Source organism: Acartia tonsa, chromosome 8 (genome assembly GCF_053477335.1).
Source record: "Acartia tonsa isolate MP-2025a chromosome 8, ASM5347733v1, whole genome shotgun sequence".
NCBI lineage: Eukaryota > Metazoa > Arthropoda > Copepoda > Calanoida > Acartiidae > Acartia > Acartia tonsa.
Window position 1 is genome coordinate 9,836,487 of NC_137267.1, and position 20,256 is coordinate 9,856,742.

The window sequence follows — 20,256 nt, forward strand, 5'->3', positions numbered from 1 at the left end:
TATCGCTTGGAAAACTTGAGCTCATATATAGACATTTATTTCCTATATAGATCTGTCATGGATCTTGATGCAATAAAGCAGGCTGTTGTGTAAATGTTAAAAATTGGAAGATTTCATTAAACGAAAGTTCCCGCCAATATAAGTATTAAATGAATGAAAACTGAAAATCCAAGCAGACGGAAGGAAAATGTGAGAATACCAGACAGACATAATTTATTATACAAAATAATTCTGGCAATCAATCTTTAATAACAGCTGATATAAGGAGTCTGCTCAAAATATTTCAGCCATTTATCTTGGTTGACAGGCAAGAAAATCTAGTTTTCTTCTCAATGAATTTAACAGACGGGCATTTAGAATTATAGCGTAGCTTCGCAGCTTTAAATTAATAAGAAACCTTTTAAATTCTCCAACATATATTTTTATTTTTGTTTAATTTCATCAGAAATAAATTATTCTTATAAGAATTTCAAATTATTTCATCATTAGAATACAAAAACAAAATGATCAGTTTGGGATATTTTTTGCTGACTACTTTCATTAACTACCTAATGATTCGTAGTGCATTATTTTTCTGCTACAATGTTTACCATAATTAAAATTTATAATTAAGACTAATGAAAATGTTAAAGGCAAAATTATTTTTGTGCTTTCCCTCAATGTGTCTACCGGGCGTCCAAGGTTTTTTATTTTTTTTTTTTTGGGGGGGGGGTGGTAAATCTTAAATGGGGGAGAGGGAAATAAAAAAAACAATTGGGGTCCCTACGGCACCCCCAAATTCGTTTGGAGGGTAATCACCACTTTGCCCCCCTTGGACGTCCTTGCCAGCGGGGCTAACCAATATCTGACAAACAGTAAAAAACGGTATACTACTCCTACCCCCTTATTTTTAACTTAGTTGAAAGGAAGGGAGGGGGGTCTGGTGCTAAACAAGAAACTTTGGTATAGTCCCTTTCGTAACATCGCACCTTAAGGGGCGATTCTTTGTATTTTTCACAGTAGCTTCTCTCCTATTTCTAGCCCCTGCGGGGCAAATTACCTACCCCTGTGGGGCAATCACCTAACCCAATATAACCTAACCTAAAATAACCTATTAAAAGCCGTTTTAAAAATACGACGAATTGCTCCTTATGGGGCGATGTTACGAAAGGGACTATTCCCGAAACTTTGAGGAAAATCTAATTAAGCTTTTGAAGAAATTGATCCACTTCTTTGATGGAATAGCCAAATGGTCCTAAATCCCCAGCATAGACAATCTTGTTGTCAAGTATGACGTACAATCTTTCTGGTAGGGCTGAGTAGTTCTTCTCCGCTTCATTGCACATACTGGAAATACAAAAACAAGGTTGACAACATCCATATAAGCAAAGCTCTAAAATCAGAGGGTTGGACAAACGAACAATTACTCTTAAAGATCTTAATAAGTAGAACATCGAATTGTAAGTCATAACAAAACTGATAAATGGAGAGGTAGCTTTTACAGGATTCGGTGAAGATGTGTGGTTTAGAACTGTGAAGAAACGGCTGCAAAACAATCGCTGCTACCGAAAACTGGTATATCCCGTCAATTTGTTTTTGCTCTTTCTCGCTTAATTACATAAATTTGAATCTTTTAAGACAAACCAGTGAATTTGAACAGTTTTAAGAAAAGACTAGATATTTATTTTAACATATGATTCTGTAAACCTCTGACAATGGTCCTACCTGGACTCTACACTGAGTACTTTAACAATATAACAAACAAAGTTGACCTTAAGTTGTGACACTTTCAGGTGAAAATATTGGGGAAATTTTTTAAAATAGAAGTTGTCTCAAATGATTTAAAATTGGAGAAAAAACACGAGAAAAATGCGGCGGTTCGACCGCCGTTTTTTCACAAGTCAGTGTCATATCCCATTAAAGCAACTACCATGCCAAATTTTAGAGTTCTACTTCTATTTTAAAGTCTTACAACACACACCTTTATGGAATTCTGCGAAAGCTACCTCTCTCTTTGTTGCACAATTGCGTAAATCCTTATGATAAAGTAACAGGATGTTTATCTGTACAGAAGGATCTCGCTAACCACTGAACCGATCGGGTTCTCCTTAACATGACAGAGAAGCTTCTCACATGTCCCGGGAAGGTTTATAGCTATTTTGGGGGAGGGTACCACCACCTCCCCAAGAGAAATCACAAAAAATCCAGAAAAGAGATGCCTCGGTAACTATACCTTATTGTTTTATGAACAGTCATTCCAAAAATCAGAATAAATGTATCTTAAGTTGTTGTCAAAAAAGTTAAACATCAACATGTTTTAAATGTACGTACGGACATTCTGATAACGGTTATAGAGTTGCTACGCTTTCTAAATCGTACCCAACTACTAATGCCTAAAATAATGATAATTAAAATATCTTGAATTGATTATGATCTTACCTATCCACAAGAATAGGAGAACCATCCAGGTTTTTGCCAGCTTCCTTTTTCAAAATTCTGGCTGCTTCAATTTTATCTTCCATTGTCCTGTGCTGTCGAAGATTATAATTCTCCCATGCATCAATTCCCTAGGGTGAAAAATAAGATCTAGCTAAACCGATGAGGGTTGGGCCGGATATTCGGCGGATTAAAATTAAATTACATTAAAAACAAAATATACTTCTACATTACTTTAAGTGGTTTCGTGATTTTTGTAGAATTGATTGTTAGAAAAGCTACCCCTTACTATCTGTAATATTAACCCTTAACAGATGGGGGGGGGGGCGACATTGAAAGCCGCCCCTCTTCGGTTTTTTTCTATCTCATTGTCTGTGTATGAAAGGTAGAGGGCTATAACTGAGTGTTCAAGGTGTTTAAGTCAATTTCAGGCTCCAGGTATGATCCTGCAGGGCCCATATATTTCAGATTAATTGAAAATAAGGGATCGAAGTAGTATTTTCTCCTCCGGGAAAAATCACAATATTGCTAACCTGTTCAGTTGGGTGGGCCTCACTGATGTAAATAGTAACAAAATCCGCGGCATCCTGGAATTTTACGCGCAAGGCTCCAAAATCATCAAGATGCTCCATAAACGGAGGTCAGGTACAACTACGAATAATTCAATTATTTTCTTTAAAAAATTTTGTTCCTCTACTAAAAGATTGTCCATCCATATTACAGTCTCTGCACTCATTGATCCATTATACGATTATATCAGAGACGCTTTTATAACCAGTCCTGAGCCATACTGAAAAATCATGTATCGTCTCAAATAGATTATTCAATTTTCCACACAAAAAATAGTTATTTATCGCATCGTATTATAGACAGCTTTCCCCTTAAGTGTAACAAAACTGGTATTAATTCTATGATTTTATTTTAATATTCGTAGAAAATTGTCTGTAATACGATGCTATGTATGGCTTCTAATCCAGCGGATACAAATCGGTTTCGAAGCCATACGGAAATGGATCCTGTTCTTTTGGCTAAAGCCTTCGGCTTCTCAGGGCACACAAAGAAGAAGCAAAATTCTGTATATTTTCATATTATTATTCGCGGAAAACTGCTTATAATATGATTCGTTTAATGTCTACATATTTATGAAATGTTTGTTTGTTAATGCTGCAGTGCTTGTAGATAATTCTCTTGTCATTCACCAGGGCTCGGCAGCCACGTGAAAGCCCCGTGTAATCCTCAGTAAAGTTGTCATATTATAACTATAAAATCTAGCTGCCTAAACCTGTTCCTTAACAGACAATCTTTTCGCATTTTTTATATGCACGCAAGCGAATTTAAAATATGAGTCTTATGCGCGGCTGCCGAGTCCTGCACCCTCACCTTCCAAAATTGAGTACAAGCGGCCTTCCAGGTTTAGCAAAGCTAAGCAGGTTGACCCATTCACAAGAGGCAAGGTCATACACCTTGGCATCCAGCGCTATGCTTCCCTGAAAATGGAATGATAAACAAGAATTATAAATATAATCTGGGATCTAAACTTAACTAAGATAACAAATAACGAAAATAATATAAATAGACAAATTTATAAAAATTGGTTTTGAATTATTCTTTTTAATAGTAAGCTGTTCTATTAAATTTTCTTATATGTATGTCTGTTCTGTATGTAATGAATAGTGACAAAACTCAAATTTAATTTCTCTACCTTATGGGCTCTTATACATTTCGTAAATTTTGCTTATAATTTAAAACAGCTTAGCTACAATTGGATGCAACCATTCTTGGCAAAGATTTTTACGTTTTCTTGATTTTCTCAACACCTTTTCAAGATACAGGGCTGAAATTTCCAGGGAATAATTAATTTTATATTCTACATATTTTCCCCAAGTTTTATTAAGATTTTTCTATTAATTGGGGTGCTAGATCGATTCCTAGATTTTTAGGTTTTCATATTTTTATCGATTCCTATTCAGGATTTACGGCTGAAATTATCAGGGATTGAATATGCACATGTTCTCCATATTTCCATCAAGTATCATTAAGATTTGTCTATGAATTGAGGTTTGATGATTTCCCTATTTTATACAATTTAAAGTTTATTGTATGACACTGCTCTATATTAATTTTTTTCCCGATATCCCTTCATCATTATGGAGCTTCGCTACTTGTGGATTTTGAATACAAAACTAAGGAGAAAATATATATTCATTGAACCTAACCTAATAAAAATAGCTTAATGTGTATTTATTGTTTTTTTCAACATGAAACATGGCTTAGAACCGGTTCTTATTAGGCGGCTAGTAATCGTCGGTAAAAAGTCATACTGAAATAGTTATTTCTTTCATCGTATTATAAACGGCTTTCCGCGGATATAGAATGTACAATTATGAGATTAAAACTAATCGAAGGCACGGGCTAAAAAACTAATTTTAATCTTATGATTGTACATTTTTATATTCGTAGAAATCTGGATATAATACGATGCTAGACATAGTTTTTTTCGTATGGATGAGAACCGGTTCCTATCCACCGGATTCGAATGAATACGCGAATAGTTATTTCTCGTATCGTATTATAAACGGCTTTCCGCGGATATAGAATGTACAATTATAAGATTATAATCTTATGATTGTACATTTCTATATTCGTAGAAAACTGGATATAATACTATGCTAGACATAGTTTTTTCGTATTCATGAGAACCGGTTCCGATCCACCGGATTCAAATGAATACGAGAAAAATAATTTTACCTTAGTAGACTTGTTCCATATATCTCTCATGCTCCACAGTGCCTTCGAAGGTGCTTTGACTTAAGTGTCAGAACCTAAATTGGGACATAGTGCGTTTCATTACCCTAGGTTAGGTAACTTCATTTCACTTTTCAAAAAAATCTAAAATGCAGCGGTTTTTGAGAAAATTAGATTTAAAAATTTCTAGTTAAATTTTCACCCACTAGGAGTTACCGCATAATCATGACAAGAAAATCAAAGATTATTTATTTAATATTTTGAACAACTTTGCTTTTATAAAGTCAGTCATAAAACCTCCCTATATATGATTTATTTAAGGCTGAATTTCTGTGACCTTAGCAAAGCAATTGATAAAAATAGCCATTAATTACATCACTTCAGGAGTGGTTTTATGAAGAAATTTATTAGAGCAAACTTGTTCAAAATTAAAAATAAATAATCTTTGCTTTTCTTGTTATGATTATACGGTAACTCCTAGTGGGTGAAAATTGAACTTGAAATTTTCAAATTTAATTTTCTCAAAAACTGCTGCATTTTAGATTTTATTGAAAAGTGAAATAAAGTTACCTAACCTAGGGTAATGAAATGCACTATGTCCTAATTTAGGTTCAGACACTTAAGTCAAAGCACCTTAGAAGGCACTGTGGCTCATTTTGTAAAGCATAAAAATGGAATCACTAAAATATAAAATAAATGGGTATTATCCTCTTAGGATTTTTTTCAATTTTGGTAGCCCCCCCCCCCCCCCCTCACAAAACTATGACCTGGACGCGGCGCTCGGCCCCCTGGCCTGCCTAGCCGAAGCGCTCGGCACCCTAGCCTGCCTAGCCGCAGCGTTTGGCCAACACTAGCATATTCTACCAAATTCAACCTATTTTTTAGTTTACAAAACTTAATAATAGGCGTATAGGTGGTTTTAAAAAAAAAAAAGAATAAGGGGGGGACATTGTGTTTTATGCCCAATCCCTGCGGAAAGCTCTAACCCTGCAGTGAAATCCTGTAACCAATACCTATAACCTAACCTGACCTAAAGTAAAAAATGAAGAAATGACACCCCTTTTTAAAATTTTGTGGAGGGGGGGGATTTCGTACTATTGAACCGATATAGATCTCCTTTACAGGGTAGCCTCTCATAGGTCCTAAGAATGTATATAACTATTATGGGGGAAGATACCACCACCTTACCTTGAGTAATAGCCCCTACACGGCTGGTTTTTTATTAAATGAATAAGTTAGGGTACAATGTTTGGCACTTTCGATATAAGTAAATGATAATAACAAAGCCACAGAATACGATAATACCTTCAGAAAAATCGATGAAAATAGTTTTCATACTAAATTTTGGTTTTTTATATTTTTTCTAAAATGTCATGACAGAAGATGTAAAATGTCGTCTTAGTTTTTTGAAAGGATTAATCTTCTCTGAAATCTAAATTATCAAAATATTATTTTTGGTAAATGATTATACGATATATGTCAAACATTTTATCAAAAAGAAATATTTAAAATTGTGAAGTAGAAACCTGAATAATTTTTCTTGTGGAAATAGCTTTCTGCAAATGTTGATAAACATATGTCTGCTAGCATTAAGATGTTTGTACTGTCAATACACGTTGGGTTTTATTTAAAGAATTTCTTTAAAATGTTGTTTTTACCTTGTATACCAATAACGCAATATTTGCTATCAGAAAACCCCCATACCCCCCAATCAACTAAGACTCGCCTACGGCCCGATCTTTTAGGATTGCTTTGTAATTCGCATTTTTGAAAGTCTTTCAACAGTATACACAGCAAGTTCTCTCTTTTTTAACTAACTTTCCGAATCATATACCTAAAGCATTTGAATTGACAAAGGTTATGCTAATATTTTTACCATTCAAGTTTATTTAATATTCTAATAAATAGCGCAACCCTCCAAGTTATGGCTACTTTTCATGAACATATGATCTAAAGAATAAGCTCTGACGCAATGTCATATAAGGATATTATAATATTCATTAAAAAAATTGTTATTTTTGCATATATGTTACATTTTACAGTGTTTTGTGGCTCAAAAGAAAGACAACTAAAATTTATTTCATATTATATAGTTTAAATTGCATAAGATAACCTAGAAATTGTAAAAAAGTCCCTTTCTTTTTTTGTCGTAAAACAGAAATTAACAAAGATTTTTATTAAAAAACACCTTAGTGTAAAAATTAAAAATTTTAAATATGGTCACAAAAAGATTCAATTAGTTTATTAAATGTTTCATTTTCAGCAAATGACGATTAATCTCTATTACAAAGAATAAAGTGTAAAAAGATATTCTCGTTTTAATTTTAAGCAACTTAAAATGCATTTTAATACCTTTTAATGATTTATTTTTTAAAACATCATTTTATAAAATGTTATTGATTTTTAAAGTTATATATTAGAATGTTTTTAAATTTTGTTAACATTTTGTTTTAAATGTAGAAAATTGGTAATTCTAAACATTCAAAAAATGATTTTATTAAATTTTCATCACTTAAATTGCATGTTTGATGAAATTTTCAACTGATAATTCAAGAAAAATCGTTTAAGTTTTATTATATTTTACTTTGAAATGTTAAAAAATATAATTATTGTCAAAAATGTGGAAGTTATACTTTCCTCAAAAAAAGACCTAAAACATGCAAATTAACACGTGTAATGAGATTTTTTTTCTTTCAGGTTTAATTTTAAGTAATTATTGATATTTTTTGTAAAAAGGATTTTATATAAAAAGTTTTAAAACTCGAGTTATGTAGTGGTTCTAAAAAAGGTTGCGAATTTATGCAATTTTCTTGCAAAAAAAATTTTCTAGGATTTTAAAAATAGCAAAGGGTGTTATTAGACGTACTTACAGATACAATTGCAAAGTCATTTTGGCCAAACACTAAAATAAAGTTTTGACATCTGAGGGCCTAACCGTGCCTAGAAAAAAATTCACCCCACCTAAAAAATTTTTTTCTTTTTGAAACTACAATTCAAATCGGAGGAAGGGCCCCAAGTAACAGATATATACTACCTAGAAGTAAGAAATTTCAAAATTCCTTCTTTATTTTCAGGGTTTGGAGAATCATCCTAAATAGAATTTGTTGTATTAGTAGTAGCAAAGCATTTTTTAAAGTGAACTGTGTCGGCATGTCTGTCTTTGTTGTGCCCTCTTATTATTCAACATATTTCCCATAATATTTCTTTCCATAGGTTCAGCTGAATCTTAGTTTCCGATTTTGTACGTATCACCCTCATCCTATCTCAATATTCAGTACTAGCTAAAAAAGCTTCAAACTTTTTTTAAAAAGCGAAATTTGAAAAATTAAAATTTTGAATGTATAATGTATAAATCGCTTTGTAAATGTAAAAAGCCTTTCCCTTTGACTAGAGTCCCAGCGGACAAATTTGCGATTTCGCCAGGCAAAATCGCGAACTTTAGCAAGGGATTAAAGCCGAATTAGCAGTTTTTAGCAAAATTTTTGTATTTTTTGCGAAAAATTTCGAATTCGCGAAAATTTTGCGAAATGTAAAGGCTAAAAATTGCGAACTAGCAAGCTAAAAGTTGCTAAAAATTGTGAATTAGCAAGCTAAAAGTTGCTAATAATTGCGACTGTGTTAATTAGATTTTTGAGAGAACGAAAATATGCAAATTCGCTAATTTTTAGCGAAAAAAAAATAGAGAAAATTCGCGAATTAGCATTTTTCGCAAAATATTTGCGATTCTTCGTCATCACCTTAATAAATTCGCCTTTTATAAATCGCAAAAAATTCGCAGATAAAACTAGCGAATTCGCGGCTTTTTTTCAAGAAATCCTTGCAAATTTGCGGATATTCTCTATATTTTTCCTCAAAATTCTTGCAAATTCGCGACTTTTATCTTTTTATTTTTGCGGCTGTTCTCTTTTTTCCTACAAATCATTGCGAATTTGCGGCTTTTCTCTATTTTATTCCCTCCAAATTCTTGCTAATTCGCGAATTTTGTCTATTTATTTTCGCGGCTATTATTATAGCTCTAGCTTACGTATCATTGCAAATTAGCAGTCATTCTCCTAAACAACCCAGCGGATCCGTATGTTTATTTGCACATTTTTCACAAAATTTTACGTCATATTTCAACTAAACATTGTAAGCTCTGGCTCAAGAAGTATTGCAAATTCGCCAATGTTTTTCTAATCTTCCTTGCAAATATTGGCGGATTCATATTACTTTACTTGAGATATGCTTAACTTTAACCTCTGGTTCAGAAGTTAAGTAATGAGAAACTCTTATACTTATTCTTCGGTGACAAAGGCTATAATACTTTCCATCATATACTAAAAATTTCAAATTTTGTATACTGTTGTCTGTTGTTCAGATTTTGTTATTCTTTCTTACAAAAAATTTCAAAATACCGGAAAAAAATGAAATAGGAAATTATTATAAATATGATATACTTATTTAATTTTTAAACAACCATACTTATATCAAAAATACCAAAAAAAATTATGATTTTCTAAAATGTTAGAGACATCTAGCGGCAAAAATTAAAACTATATGAAGTATAAATTTGTTGAAATCCAATTTAAATATCAAATGGAAAAAATATAAAAACAGCTCGCCACAATTTTATACACAGGGAGGGAGCGGACATTGTTTTTTACACTAGTCCCCAAAGTCTTAGTATTTTTCGTTGGATTTACAACTTTGGGGACTTTTATTGAACTTTTATTGGTTGCCTTAATAAGTTAAGTGTTCAGACATTTCAATCACTAATTCTAATCTACAGAAGGGGTAATTTTGTGTGTCATCATTGAGGATGTACATGAATTCATTTGCCATTGTCTTATCCCTTTAGATCCCTGTTTTCTACACCTTATATTAAGTGAATTTCAAATTCAATGTCAATTTTAATTATCCGTAAATTTCCATATACAAGAACAGACAAATATTTAACCGGTATGGTATTGAATCTGATAAATTTATGCTGGATTAGAACCGGTTCTTGGGTCATGTATCACAATAAACACTTTTCCGCATAGGGTAAAATAAAATCAATAACACTGGAGTTAATCTTACAAGTTTTCATTTTACTATCCGCGGACAACAATCTAACAATGAAATAATCTATACCTTTTAGGATTTGATGAAAATAAAGATTTCAACCTATAGGGACAGAAAGCTTTGCTATATATGTATACTAGCGGCTGCGCCCCTAGAAGCATCTAGGGGCACTTTACTTAAGGTAGGGGGAGGAAAAGTCGACCTCATCCCATTTAAAATTTGAGTTTCAAAAAGATAAAGATATTTTTTAGGGGGAGGGGGGTGAAGACACCCTCTCCCAAAATAGTTTAAATCTTCCTAGGACCTATAAGAAGCTTTACTGTAAAGGAGAACAAAATCGGTTCAGCAGTTAGCGAGATCCTTCAGTACAGACAAAAAACGCTTACTACTTTATATAAAAGGACTAGCGGCTACGCCCCTAGAAGCCTCTAGGGGCACTGGTAGGAGGGGGAAAAGTTGACCTTATCACTTTTAAAATTTAGTTTAAAAAGAATTTTAAAAATATTTTTTTGGGAGGAGGGAAGTGAAGACACCCTCTCCAAAAATAGTTTAAAACCTTACCAGGACCTATAAGAAGCTTCACTGTAAAGGGGAACAATATCAGTTTAGCGGTTAGCGAGATCCTTCGGGACAGACAAAAAACGCTTACTACTATATATAATAGGATATATAAAGCCTCTAGGGGCTTAGCACCAAGATGTTTGATTAACCTGATTTTTCATTCGGTGGGGGTGTCCCACCCCCCAAGAAAATAGCTTAAAACCATCTCAGGACCAGTTGGTATATTCTCTGAAGAGTAGAGCCCAAACGGTTCAGTGGTTACTGAGATCTTAAGCTTCAGACGGACAGACAGACATCGTTCTACTTTGTATTATAGATTTAAGTAGTTAGAATTGTCATATTTTTCGTCAATTTTGGCAGGTTAGAATTGTCCCATCGATTTAAAACTTTGCAAGGTGATTCCTGTAGTACGTAGGTACAACTTAGAAAATTTTTAACTATATAAGTTACTTTTATTGAATTTTCATTGAATGGTTCACTAACTTGAATATCATTTATTTGTTAGTTTGTTCTTCCAGTAGGAGGGGAGGGGTGGGGTAAAGTGGGTGGATAAGAGCGTTTGTTCTTTTAGCCAGCTAATAGTTTCAATTTATTAAAGAACATGATAATCTTGTGTAAAATCCATGTAATAATAATCCATTATATAATACTAGCGGTTACGCCCCTAGCTTCTAGTGGCTCTGTATTCAAAGGGGAGAGTTAAAAAGCCTAAAACCTTCCCAAGACTTAAAATAGAATAGCCTAAAACCAATCCACGACTTAAATAAATAGCCTAAAACTATCACAAGACAAATATTAAGCTTACCTGAAATAGAAAGCCCAATCGGTTCAGTAGTTATTGAGATCTTAAGCTTCAGAACATAGAACCGGTTCTAGTCAAGGGGATAATAGTCAGTTTTTAAGCCAAACTGGAAAAATTTTAATGAACAATTGAATAAATGCAACTACTCTATGATTAAGTGTATGTTATACAGGGATAGGAAAATGGCCGATAAATTGATATACAAAATTACCCCTTCTGTAGATTAAAAATTTGTGGTTTAAAAGTTTGAACACTCAACTTGATAAACCAACTTATCAAAATTCACTAAAGTCCCCAAAGATTTTAAGTCAACCAATAAGAAAACGTTATTGTAAAACTTTGGGGACCAGTGTAATATAACCATTGTCCCCTTTCTCTCTCTCTCTGATATTTATTGTTGTTTTTTTTATCAGTAGCGAAGCTACTCTATAATTTGAAATGTCTGTCTGTCTTAGTTTGGGGGAAACGTGATTTTCTCGGCTCTTATAAAAGATAAAAGATTGATTTTTTTGACAATTACCCCTTATGAACAATTAGATTATTTGTTGGAAAAGTTTGAAGAGAAAGAGGGGACAATGGGCTGTTTAATGTCATCATCATTGCCTTTTAGTTCTCGGCAGAACGTAGGCCATGCACAATGGTTCTCCAATCTTCCTTTTTTTGGGCACGTTTTGAGGCATTGCTGAAAGATGGAATTTTCTTTTCTTTCAGTTCACTTAAGAGTTCCCTCCTCCAGGTTGTTTTTGGTCTACCTGGTTTCCTCTTTCCTACGTGGGGGTTCCAAGTCAAGGCTTGATTGGTTATATCATCATGCCCTTTCCTTAGAGTGTGCCCCAGCCATCTCCATTTTCTCTGTTTTATTGTCAGTTTAATGTCTGACATATCACTGCGCTCTAGAAGCTCAGCATTTGTGATCTTATTTGGCCAAAAGATCTTGTGGATTCTCCTTAGACATTTATTGACATATGTCTGTAGCTTGGAGACCACTGCTGTGTTTAGGAACCAAGTTTCAGCCCCATACAGCAAAACAGAGAGAACATTTGACTTGAACAGTCTTAACTTGGTCTTTATGGAGATGTTGTTTGAATTCCAAATTTTGTTCAGGCTGGCAAAGGCTGTCCTAGATTTGTTAATTCTAGCTTTAACATCTGTTAAAGTGCCTCCAGCTTCATCAATTTTACTTCCAAGATACTCAAAACAGTCTACATCCTCAAGAATTTGGTCTCCAATAGTAATTGGTTCTTGGGAATTTGCATTTAATCTGAGTATTTTGGTTTTAGGAACATTTATTTCTAGTCCAACTTTCTTGGAAGTTTCAGCTATCCTGTTAGTCCTTCTTTGCATTTGACTTCTATTGCTTGTTAACAAAGCGATATCATCAGCAAAGTCCAGATCTCCTAAATATTTGGGATTGCCAAATAGCTCCCAACGAATGCCATCATTACTTTCACAGTTCTTCATGATCCAGTCAATGGCAAGGAGGAAAAGGAAGGGAGAAAGAAGGCATCCTTGTCTGACGCCTGTTACAATCTCAAAAAAGGTTGATAGTTTACCTTTATACATTACATTTCCACCTCCTTTATGATAGATAGCTTTAATGATATTGATTATCTTTTCTGGAATGCCATAGTGTCGGCAGATTTTCCAGAGAGATCTTCTGTCTAAAGAATCAAATGCTTTTTTGTAGTCAATGAAGTTTACAAAAAGCTCAGAGTTCCATTCCTTGGATTGCTCTATGATGATTCTTAGAGAGGTTATCTGATCAATAGTGGAACGGTTTGGTCTAAATCCAGCCTGATTAGGTCTTAGCTTTTCATTAACCTTCTTCTTTATTCTATTAAGAAGAATCTTACTAAGGATACGGCCAGGTACTGAAAGGAGCATTATCCCTCTGTAGTTTCCACATTGGGTCAAGTCTCCTTTTTTGGCTAGTATTGAGATATGTCCATTCTTCCAGTCCTCTGGGCATAACTCATCATTCCATATTTTTGTGATCAGAGGTAGGAATGCCTCAGCAGATGTATCTAGGTCTGCTTTTATGACCTCAGCTGGGATGTTATCAGGTCCAGCGGCCTTGTTATTTTTCAAACTTTTAATGGCCTCCTTGATTTCCAATAGATTTGGCGCTCGACAGTCAATGTCAAGTGCATCTGAGGGTGGAATCTCAGTTTCTTCCTCTGGAACTGGAAGATTCAGCAGTTCAGTGAAGTGCTCTGCCCATCTATTTAGAATATCTTCATCAGTTTTAAGGAGTGAACCATCCTTGTCCCTGATGTGTGATCCTGATTTGTGTACTTTACCTGCAATGCTCTTAGTAATCTCATAGACATCTTTCATTCTATTTTGATTAAAAGCATTTTCTGCTTGCATAGCAAGGTTTTCCAAGTGTTCTTTTTTGTCAATTCTGACACTTCTTTGGATTTCCCTGCTGAGCATCTTATACAGGTCTTTATCTTCTGGAGAGTTTCTGGAGAGTGTCTTTTGTCTTACCTCTCTTCTTTGATCCATGAGATCAATGGATCTTTGAGTGATCCACGGCTTTTGGTTAGCCTTTTTAAAACCTAATTTTTCTTGGCTAGTATCATTATAAACTTTTTTGATACCTTGCCAAATATCTTCAACTCCATCATCCTCTTGAAAAGTCAACAACTCAAATCTGTTCTTTAGAGTGAGCTTAAACTCTTGTAGCTTTTCAGAGTTTTGAAGGGTTGTTAAATTATACTTTTTCCTGGGGTTAGGCTTTGTGTCCTGCTTTTTAAATCTAAGCCGAACTTTAGAAGATAGAAGATAATGGTCTGAATTAACATCAGGTCCTCTTTCAACCCTGACATCAAGGAGAGAACCTTTAAAACGTCTAGATATACAGATGTGATCTATCTGATTAAAGGTTCTTTGATCTGGTGATCTCCAGGTGGCAGTATGAATCTTCTTGTGTTTAAAGATGGTTCCACCAATGACAAGTTTGTTTTCAGTACAAAAACTTACAAGTCTATCACCATTGTCATTTTCCTTGCCATTACTTAAGCCTAGGCCATAAATGCCCATGACTTCTTCTAAATTCTCATTATTACTCCCCACTTGAGCATTGAAATCACCTAGGAGCATGGTCAGGTCCTTTTCTTTATGACCATTCTTAAATACAGAGTCAAGCTGGTCATAAAATTCGTTTTTGACCTCTGTTTCTGCTTGTTCTGTAGGAGCATATGCTACTATTATTCTCAGATTGATGTTTTTATCTGAGGATTTGAAGTAAGCCTCCATGATTCTTGGACCATGGGGTTGCCAACTGATCATGGCCTGCTCTGCTGGGCTGTTTAATGTACTAGTCCCCAAAGTTTTATAATATTTATAGTAATATTTTTTTTCTTTGGAGAATTTTGATTGGTTGGTTAATTAAGTTAAGTGTTCAAACGTTTCAGCCACTAATTTTGATAATATAAGGGGTAATTTTGTCATTCAATGTCTTATCACTTTAGATCCCTGAGTTTGCATTAAATTTTCAATTGCTCTTTAACAAGGATGACAACATCCATAAAAGCGAAGCACTGAAACGGTAGGACAAACGGACATTAACACTTGTATAGTGTCTGAACTGAATAATCAGAATATAAAAGAATCGAACAGTCGAAGCAAAATTGTAAGTAAATTTGTTCAAAAACTGCTTGATACGGGATAATGTTTCTGGACATACTTACATTTTTAGGACTTGATTATAGAGTTAAACAAGATAAGATGATAAACTAAAATTGCTTAAAAACGGACCTATGGAAGCTTCCCTAAAATGAATTACTTAATCAGTTTAATGATTACCGAGATCTTAACGAACAAACACAAAGTTATCAGCGAAGCACCACTGTTTTTTTAATTTTCAAATGTTAAGCATCCTGTATTTGATTTAGTTTGAGATAAATATTTATATAAATTTTAGAAAAGTATCCAACTTTTAAAAGCCAACCAAAATGAGCAAACGTTTTATAAAATTTGGGTAGCAGCATATTTTAAATTCCAATCCCCAATCCCTCCATGTTTATTACGTGTCCAGTTTGACCGCTCATATGCTCTCACATGCACCTCATGTAACTGCTATTGGTCTAGTGCGCATATTTGACCGACAATGCTCGTGCGTTTTCATCTTTGAACTAAATAATGGGTATATAAGAAAGACAATTCACATCATCCCTATTAATACCCAAAAACATCAATTGTCTATCTAACGGGAAATGTTCTCAATAAAATCTAAATGGATTTGCATATCCTTAATGGTGACACACAAAATTACCTCTTCTGTAGATTAGTTTTCGTGATGGAAATGTTTAAACACTCAACTTAATAACACAACCAATGAAAATTCAACAAGTCCCTAAAGTTGTTAAGCCAAGGAACAATACTAAGACTTTGGGGACTAGTGTAAAAAACAGCCCAATGTCCCCTCCCTCCCTTTGTATAAAACTGTGGAGAGCTGTATTTTCCATTGCACATTTAAAATAGAGTTAAACAAATTTTTACTTTATATAGTTCAAATATTTGCCGCTAGGTGTCTCTTACTTTTTAGAAAAACTTTTTTTTTAGGCGTTTTTAATATATGTATATGTATGCTAATTAGCAAGATTGAAAATTTTAAAAAATTGGCGAAAATATGCAAAATTGCACTAAATCTTATATGCTAAACTTGCTAATTAGGGAAATTGGGAATTTAAAAAAATTTGGCGAAAATATGCAAAATCACACTAAATCTCAAATGCTAAACTTGCTAATTAGCAAAATTGGGAATTTAAAAAAATTGGCGAAAATATGCAAAATTGCACTAAATCTCATATGCTAAACTTGCTAATTAGCAAGATTGAAAATTTTAAATAATTGATGAAAATATGCAAAATTGCACTAAATCTCATTTGCTAAACTTGCTAATTAGTAAGATTGAAAATTTTAAAAAATTGGCGAAAATATGCAAAATTGCATTAAATCTCATATGCTAAACTTGCTAATTAACAAGATTGAAAATTTTAAAATAATTTTAAAAATTGCCAAAAATATGCAAAATTGCACTAAATCTCATATGCTAAACTTGCTAATTAGCAAGATTGAAAATTTTAAAAAATTGGGGAAAATATGCAAAATTGCACTAAATCTCAATTGCTAAACTTGCTAATTAGCAAGATTAAAAATTTTTAAAAAATTGGTGAAAATATGCAAAATCTCATATGCTAAACTTGCTAATTAGCAAGATTAAAAATTAAAAAAATTGGCAAAAATTGGCAAAATCGCACTAAATCTCATATGCTTAACTTGCTAATTAGCTAGCTTGAAAATTTTCAAAAATTTGCAAAAATATGCAAAATCGCACTTAATCTCATATGCTAAACTTGCTAATTAGCTTAAGATTGAAAATTTAAAAAAATTTGCAAAAATATGCAAAATCGCACAAAATCTCATATGCTAAACTTGCTAATTAGCAAGATTGAAAATTTAAAAAATTGGCAAAAATATGCAAAATCGCACTAAATCTCATATGCTTAACTTGCTAATTAGCTAGCTTGAAAATTTTCAAAAATTTGCAAAAATATGCAAAATCACACTTAATCTCATATGCTAAACTTGCTAATTAGCTTAAGATTGAAAATTTTCAAAAATTGGCGAAAATATGCAAAATCGCACTTAATCTCATATGCTAAACTTGCTAATTAAGATTGGGAATTTTGAAAAATTTGGCAAAAATATACAAAATCGCACTAAATATCAAAATGTGATAAACTAGCTAATTAGCAAGATTATAAATTATAAAAATTAGGGAGAAAATAAGCGAAAAAGTTTTTTTTTTGGCAAATTTTTAGGGTTGATAAAGTATGCAAAATCGCAAATATAAAGCTATGATAAAAGTTGCAAAATCGCACTATATCTCAAAATTTTCTAAAACTTACTAATTAGCAAGATTGGGAATAAATCTAATTAGTGCTAAATTGCAATCATTAGCAATTATTAGCAAGATAGGTAATTTGGAAGTTTTCATTTTAAGTGAATTAGCAAGTTTTAGCACATTTTAAGATTTATTGCGAATTTGCAACTTTTATCTAATTTTTTTTTTTGCGATTTTGTATATTTTAGCAACCCAAAAAAATTCGCCAAAAAAAAGCATTTTCGCACATTTTCGCTAATTTTTTTTTGCATGTTTTGTCGTGATTTCGCAAGGTTTCGCAAAATATGCGATTTTGCAAACTTTCGCTAATTTTCGCAACATATAATCGCAAATATTTCGCGAATTCGCCATTTTTTCGCAATTTATTTGCGAAAGTTGGCGAAAATTTCGCAAATTTGTCGGCTGGGGTAGCTGAAAATAGCTTTTGCAATAGTTGGGTTATCTGTGTACAACTTCGGAAATTAGGAAACAAATGGGTAATCAATTTTCAGTTGATCTTCCATGGCATGTATAGAGTTTATTAAGATCTAAAGGGAAAAATACAATGAACGATTATTCGATTTACATCCCCAATGATTATAAACAAATTTTGCATGAAATTTTGCCACTCTGTAAATTGAAATTATTGTTTTAAAAGTTTTGAACACTTCTATTTGGAACAAATCAATCAATCTATAATACAAAGTAGAATGATGTTTGTCCGTCCGTCTGTCTGTCTGTCCGTCTGTCCCTGAAGATCTCGGTAACCACTGAACCGATCGGATTTTACTCTTCAGGGAATATACCTACTGGTCCTACGGTAGTTTTAGGCTATTTTCTTGGGGGGGTGGGACACCCCCAACCCCCCAAAAAACAAAAAATCCTCCCACTACTTTTTTGAAAATTATTTAAAATAGTGTTAGAGTGGGGGGCTCTCCAGGTAATAAAAGATGTAATTATACCTCTTGGGACAAAGCCCCTAGAGGCTAGGGGCAAAGCCGCTAGTATATAAAATAGTACCGAATGTTTGGACACCAGTGTAATTTAAATGTTTACTACCTCCCTGGTCAAATCAATATGATCAATATGGCAAACATCAACAATTTTGAGAATAAATCACTATGTCATAAAATTACTTCAGCCTAGTTCACAAAAGACAAAGGTTGACCTCTGGAAATTTTAGGTCGATCGATTTTATAAAGGCATTTGTTAGTTGTACTTGTTTAGGTTGACTTACAGAATAAATCGGTCGACCTCTAAAAGTTGTTTGTGAACTGGGCATTTAATTTCCTATAACTTTTACTAATTTTTTTACCTTTTTCATTTTTTCCGTGACGATAGTCTTGTTTAATAAATCCGGAGCTAGCCATGCTGTAGCCTTTAGGGGCAGTAAAGCTCCAACCTTTTAAAAGTATACATTTTATATATAACAACTAATTTCTTTATAGGGACCAATAATAATATGATTGGCTAGAAAGTGTAGAAAAATCATGTTTCGTATTTATACAGTATTCTACGAATATAAAAATGTACTATCATAATATTGAAACCATTTTTGTTACCCTGTATATTTGTTCATTTTAATATCCGCAGAAAGATGTTTATAATACGATGTGATAAATAACTATTCTGTATGTATTTATGTATGTAGCCCTGATTCTCTGAAGTCAGGATTTAGATGCACACGGAGATTGGAGGTGAGAATCTTTTGGTCAATCTTAGATTGGTAAGTTTCACGTAAAAAGTAAGCTGTAAAAAGTAAAAACGGCTAAAAAGCTGCTTAAAAGCAGTCCGACTGCTATCGATGTTTTATGCTTAATTATGCTCCATATTGATGGGAATGAGCCTTCTATCTTTTAAAGGAGCTGAGAAAATCACGATTCCTTAAAAACGTTTCAGATATACATAAAGACAGACGGACATTTCAAATTATAGAGCAGCTTCGCTACTAAAAAGGCCGGTTAAACACATACCTTTATAGGAACTAATACAATTTGGAATCCACTTTTTACACATTTCACTATAAAGTCCATCTTATAAGATTCACATTTGCTTGTCTTCCAACTTCATTAGTGTGTTGTTTACTGTTTGAAAACTTGTTTTAGACTATATATGTATTTACACGGTCAGTTGAATTTGAATTGCCGAAAGTGTACACAGTTTCCTCGGTGTTTCCTTATCCTATCTCAATATTTACTACTAGCTAAAACAGCTTCAAACTTCCAAATGGTTTATACATACATTATACATTTAAAATTTTAATTTTTCAAATTTAGATTTTTTGAAAGTTTGAAGCTTTTTTAGCTAGTAGTAAATGAGGAAACACCGGGGAAACTGTGTACACTTTCGGCAATTCAAATACAACTGACCAATTAAACGTATTATTGTTATGAGGTGTTAACTCAAGTCCGCAAAAAATGTCACAGTATAAAGTTTATGTCGACTTGCAAATTCATGTTTTAGTAGTAGTAGATTCCTTTTCCAATATAAAAAAATACATTAAAATGATATACTATAAAATAAGGTTTAGTATAAGTATATTTAAATAATTTCATATTTGTGTTGCTTCTGTACTTTTCACCATGAAGGTCATTTTAAGCATTTAATATAAGTATAAACTATTATACGCCGCATCTATTGTTAAAATTGCATAATTGACTCTTATTGATGTTGACTATGTAATTCTTAACATTATATCAATATTCTAATCAATAACATATAAATCAAATAACAGAAAGTTAGACTTAATATTTTGTTTACAGAAAAAAATTAATAATAATACCTCTTTTTAGTTTTA

General features: G+C 33.0%; 1 protein-coding gene across 2 annotated transcripts; it reads right to left on the reverse strand.

The window, feature by feature from the left end:
• Positions 1-398: 398 nt before the first annotated feature.
• Positions 399-19,566, reverse strand: LOC145325968 (type I iodothyronine deiodinase-like). Of its 2 annotated transcripts, XM_080168993.1 has the most exons (8): positions 19,433-19,566; positions 18,775-18,861; positions 8,195-8,250; positions 5,810-5,840; positions 5,164-5,193; positions 3,796-3,902; positions 2,949-3,066; positions 2,514-2,546 (listed from the first exon to the last, which is right to left on the reverse strand). In XM_080168993.1, exons 1-7 carry the CDS (start codon positions 19,490-19,492, stop codon positions 3,057-3,059), a joined length of 381 nt encoding a protein of 126 aa, XP_080025119.1. In that variant the 5' UTR covers positions 19,493-19,566; the 3' UTR covers positions 2,514-2,546; positions 2,949-3,056. The 2 variants fall into 2 exon arrangements, with proteins under 2 accessions (XP_080025120.1, XP_080025119.1); XM_080168994.1 differs by lacking the exons at positions 5,810-5,840; positions 8,195-8,250; positions 18,775-18,861; positions 19,433-19,566 and adding an exon at positions 399-1,326 and having other exon boundaries at positions 2,419-2,546; positions 5,164-5,191.
• Between the last annotated feature and the right edge of the window lie 690 nt (positions 19,567-20,256).

Excerpts from the sequence above, each read along its gene's own strand:
- LOC145325968 (XM_080168993.1), bottom strand. The coding sequence starts at position 19,492 with ATGGACTTTATAGTGAAATGTGTAAAAAGTGGATTCCAAATTGTATTA. Across the intron at positions 8,251-18,774 it reads TCACGGAAAAAATGAAAAAG|GATGATTCTCCAAACCCTGA; the intron begins GTAAAAAAATTA and ends AATTCTATTTAG. Across the intron at positions 5,194-5,809 it reads TTATGCTTTACAAAATGAGC|ATGAGAGATATATGGAACAA; the intron begins CACAGTGCCTTC and ends GCACTGTGGAGC.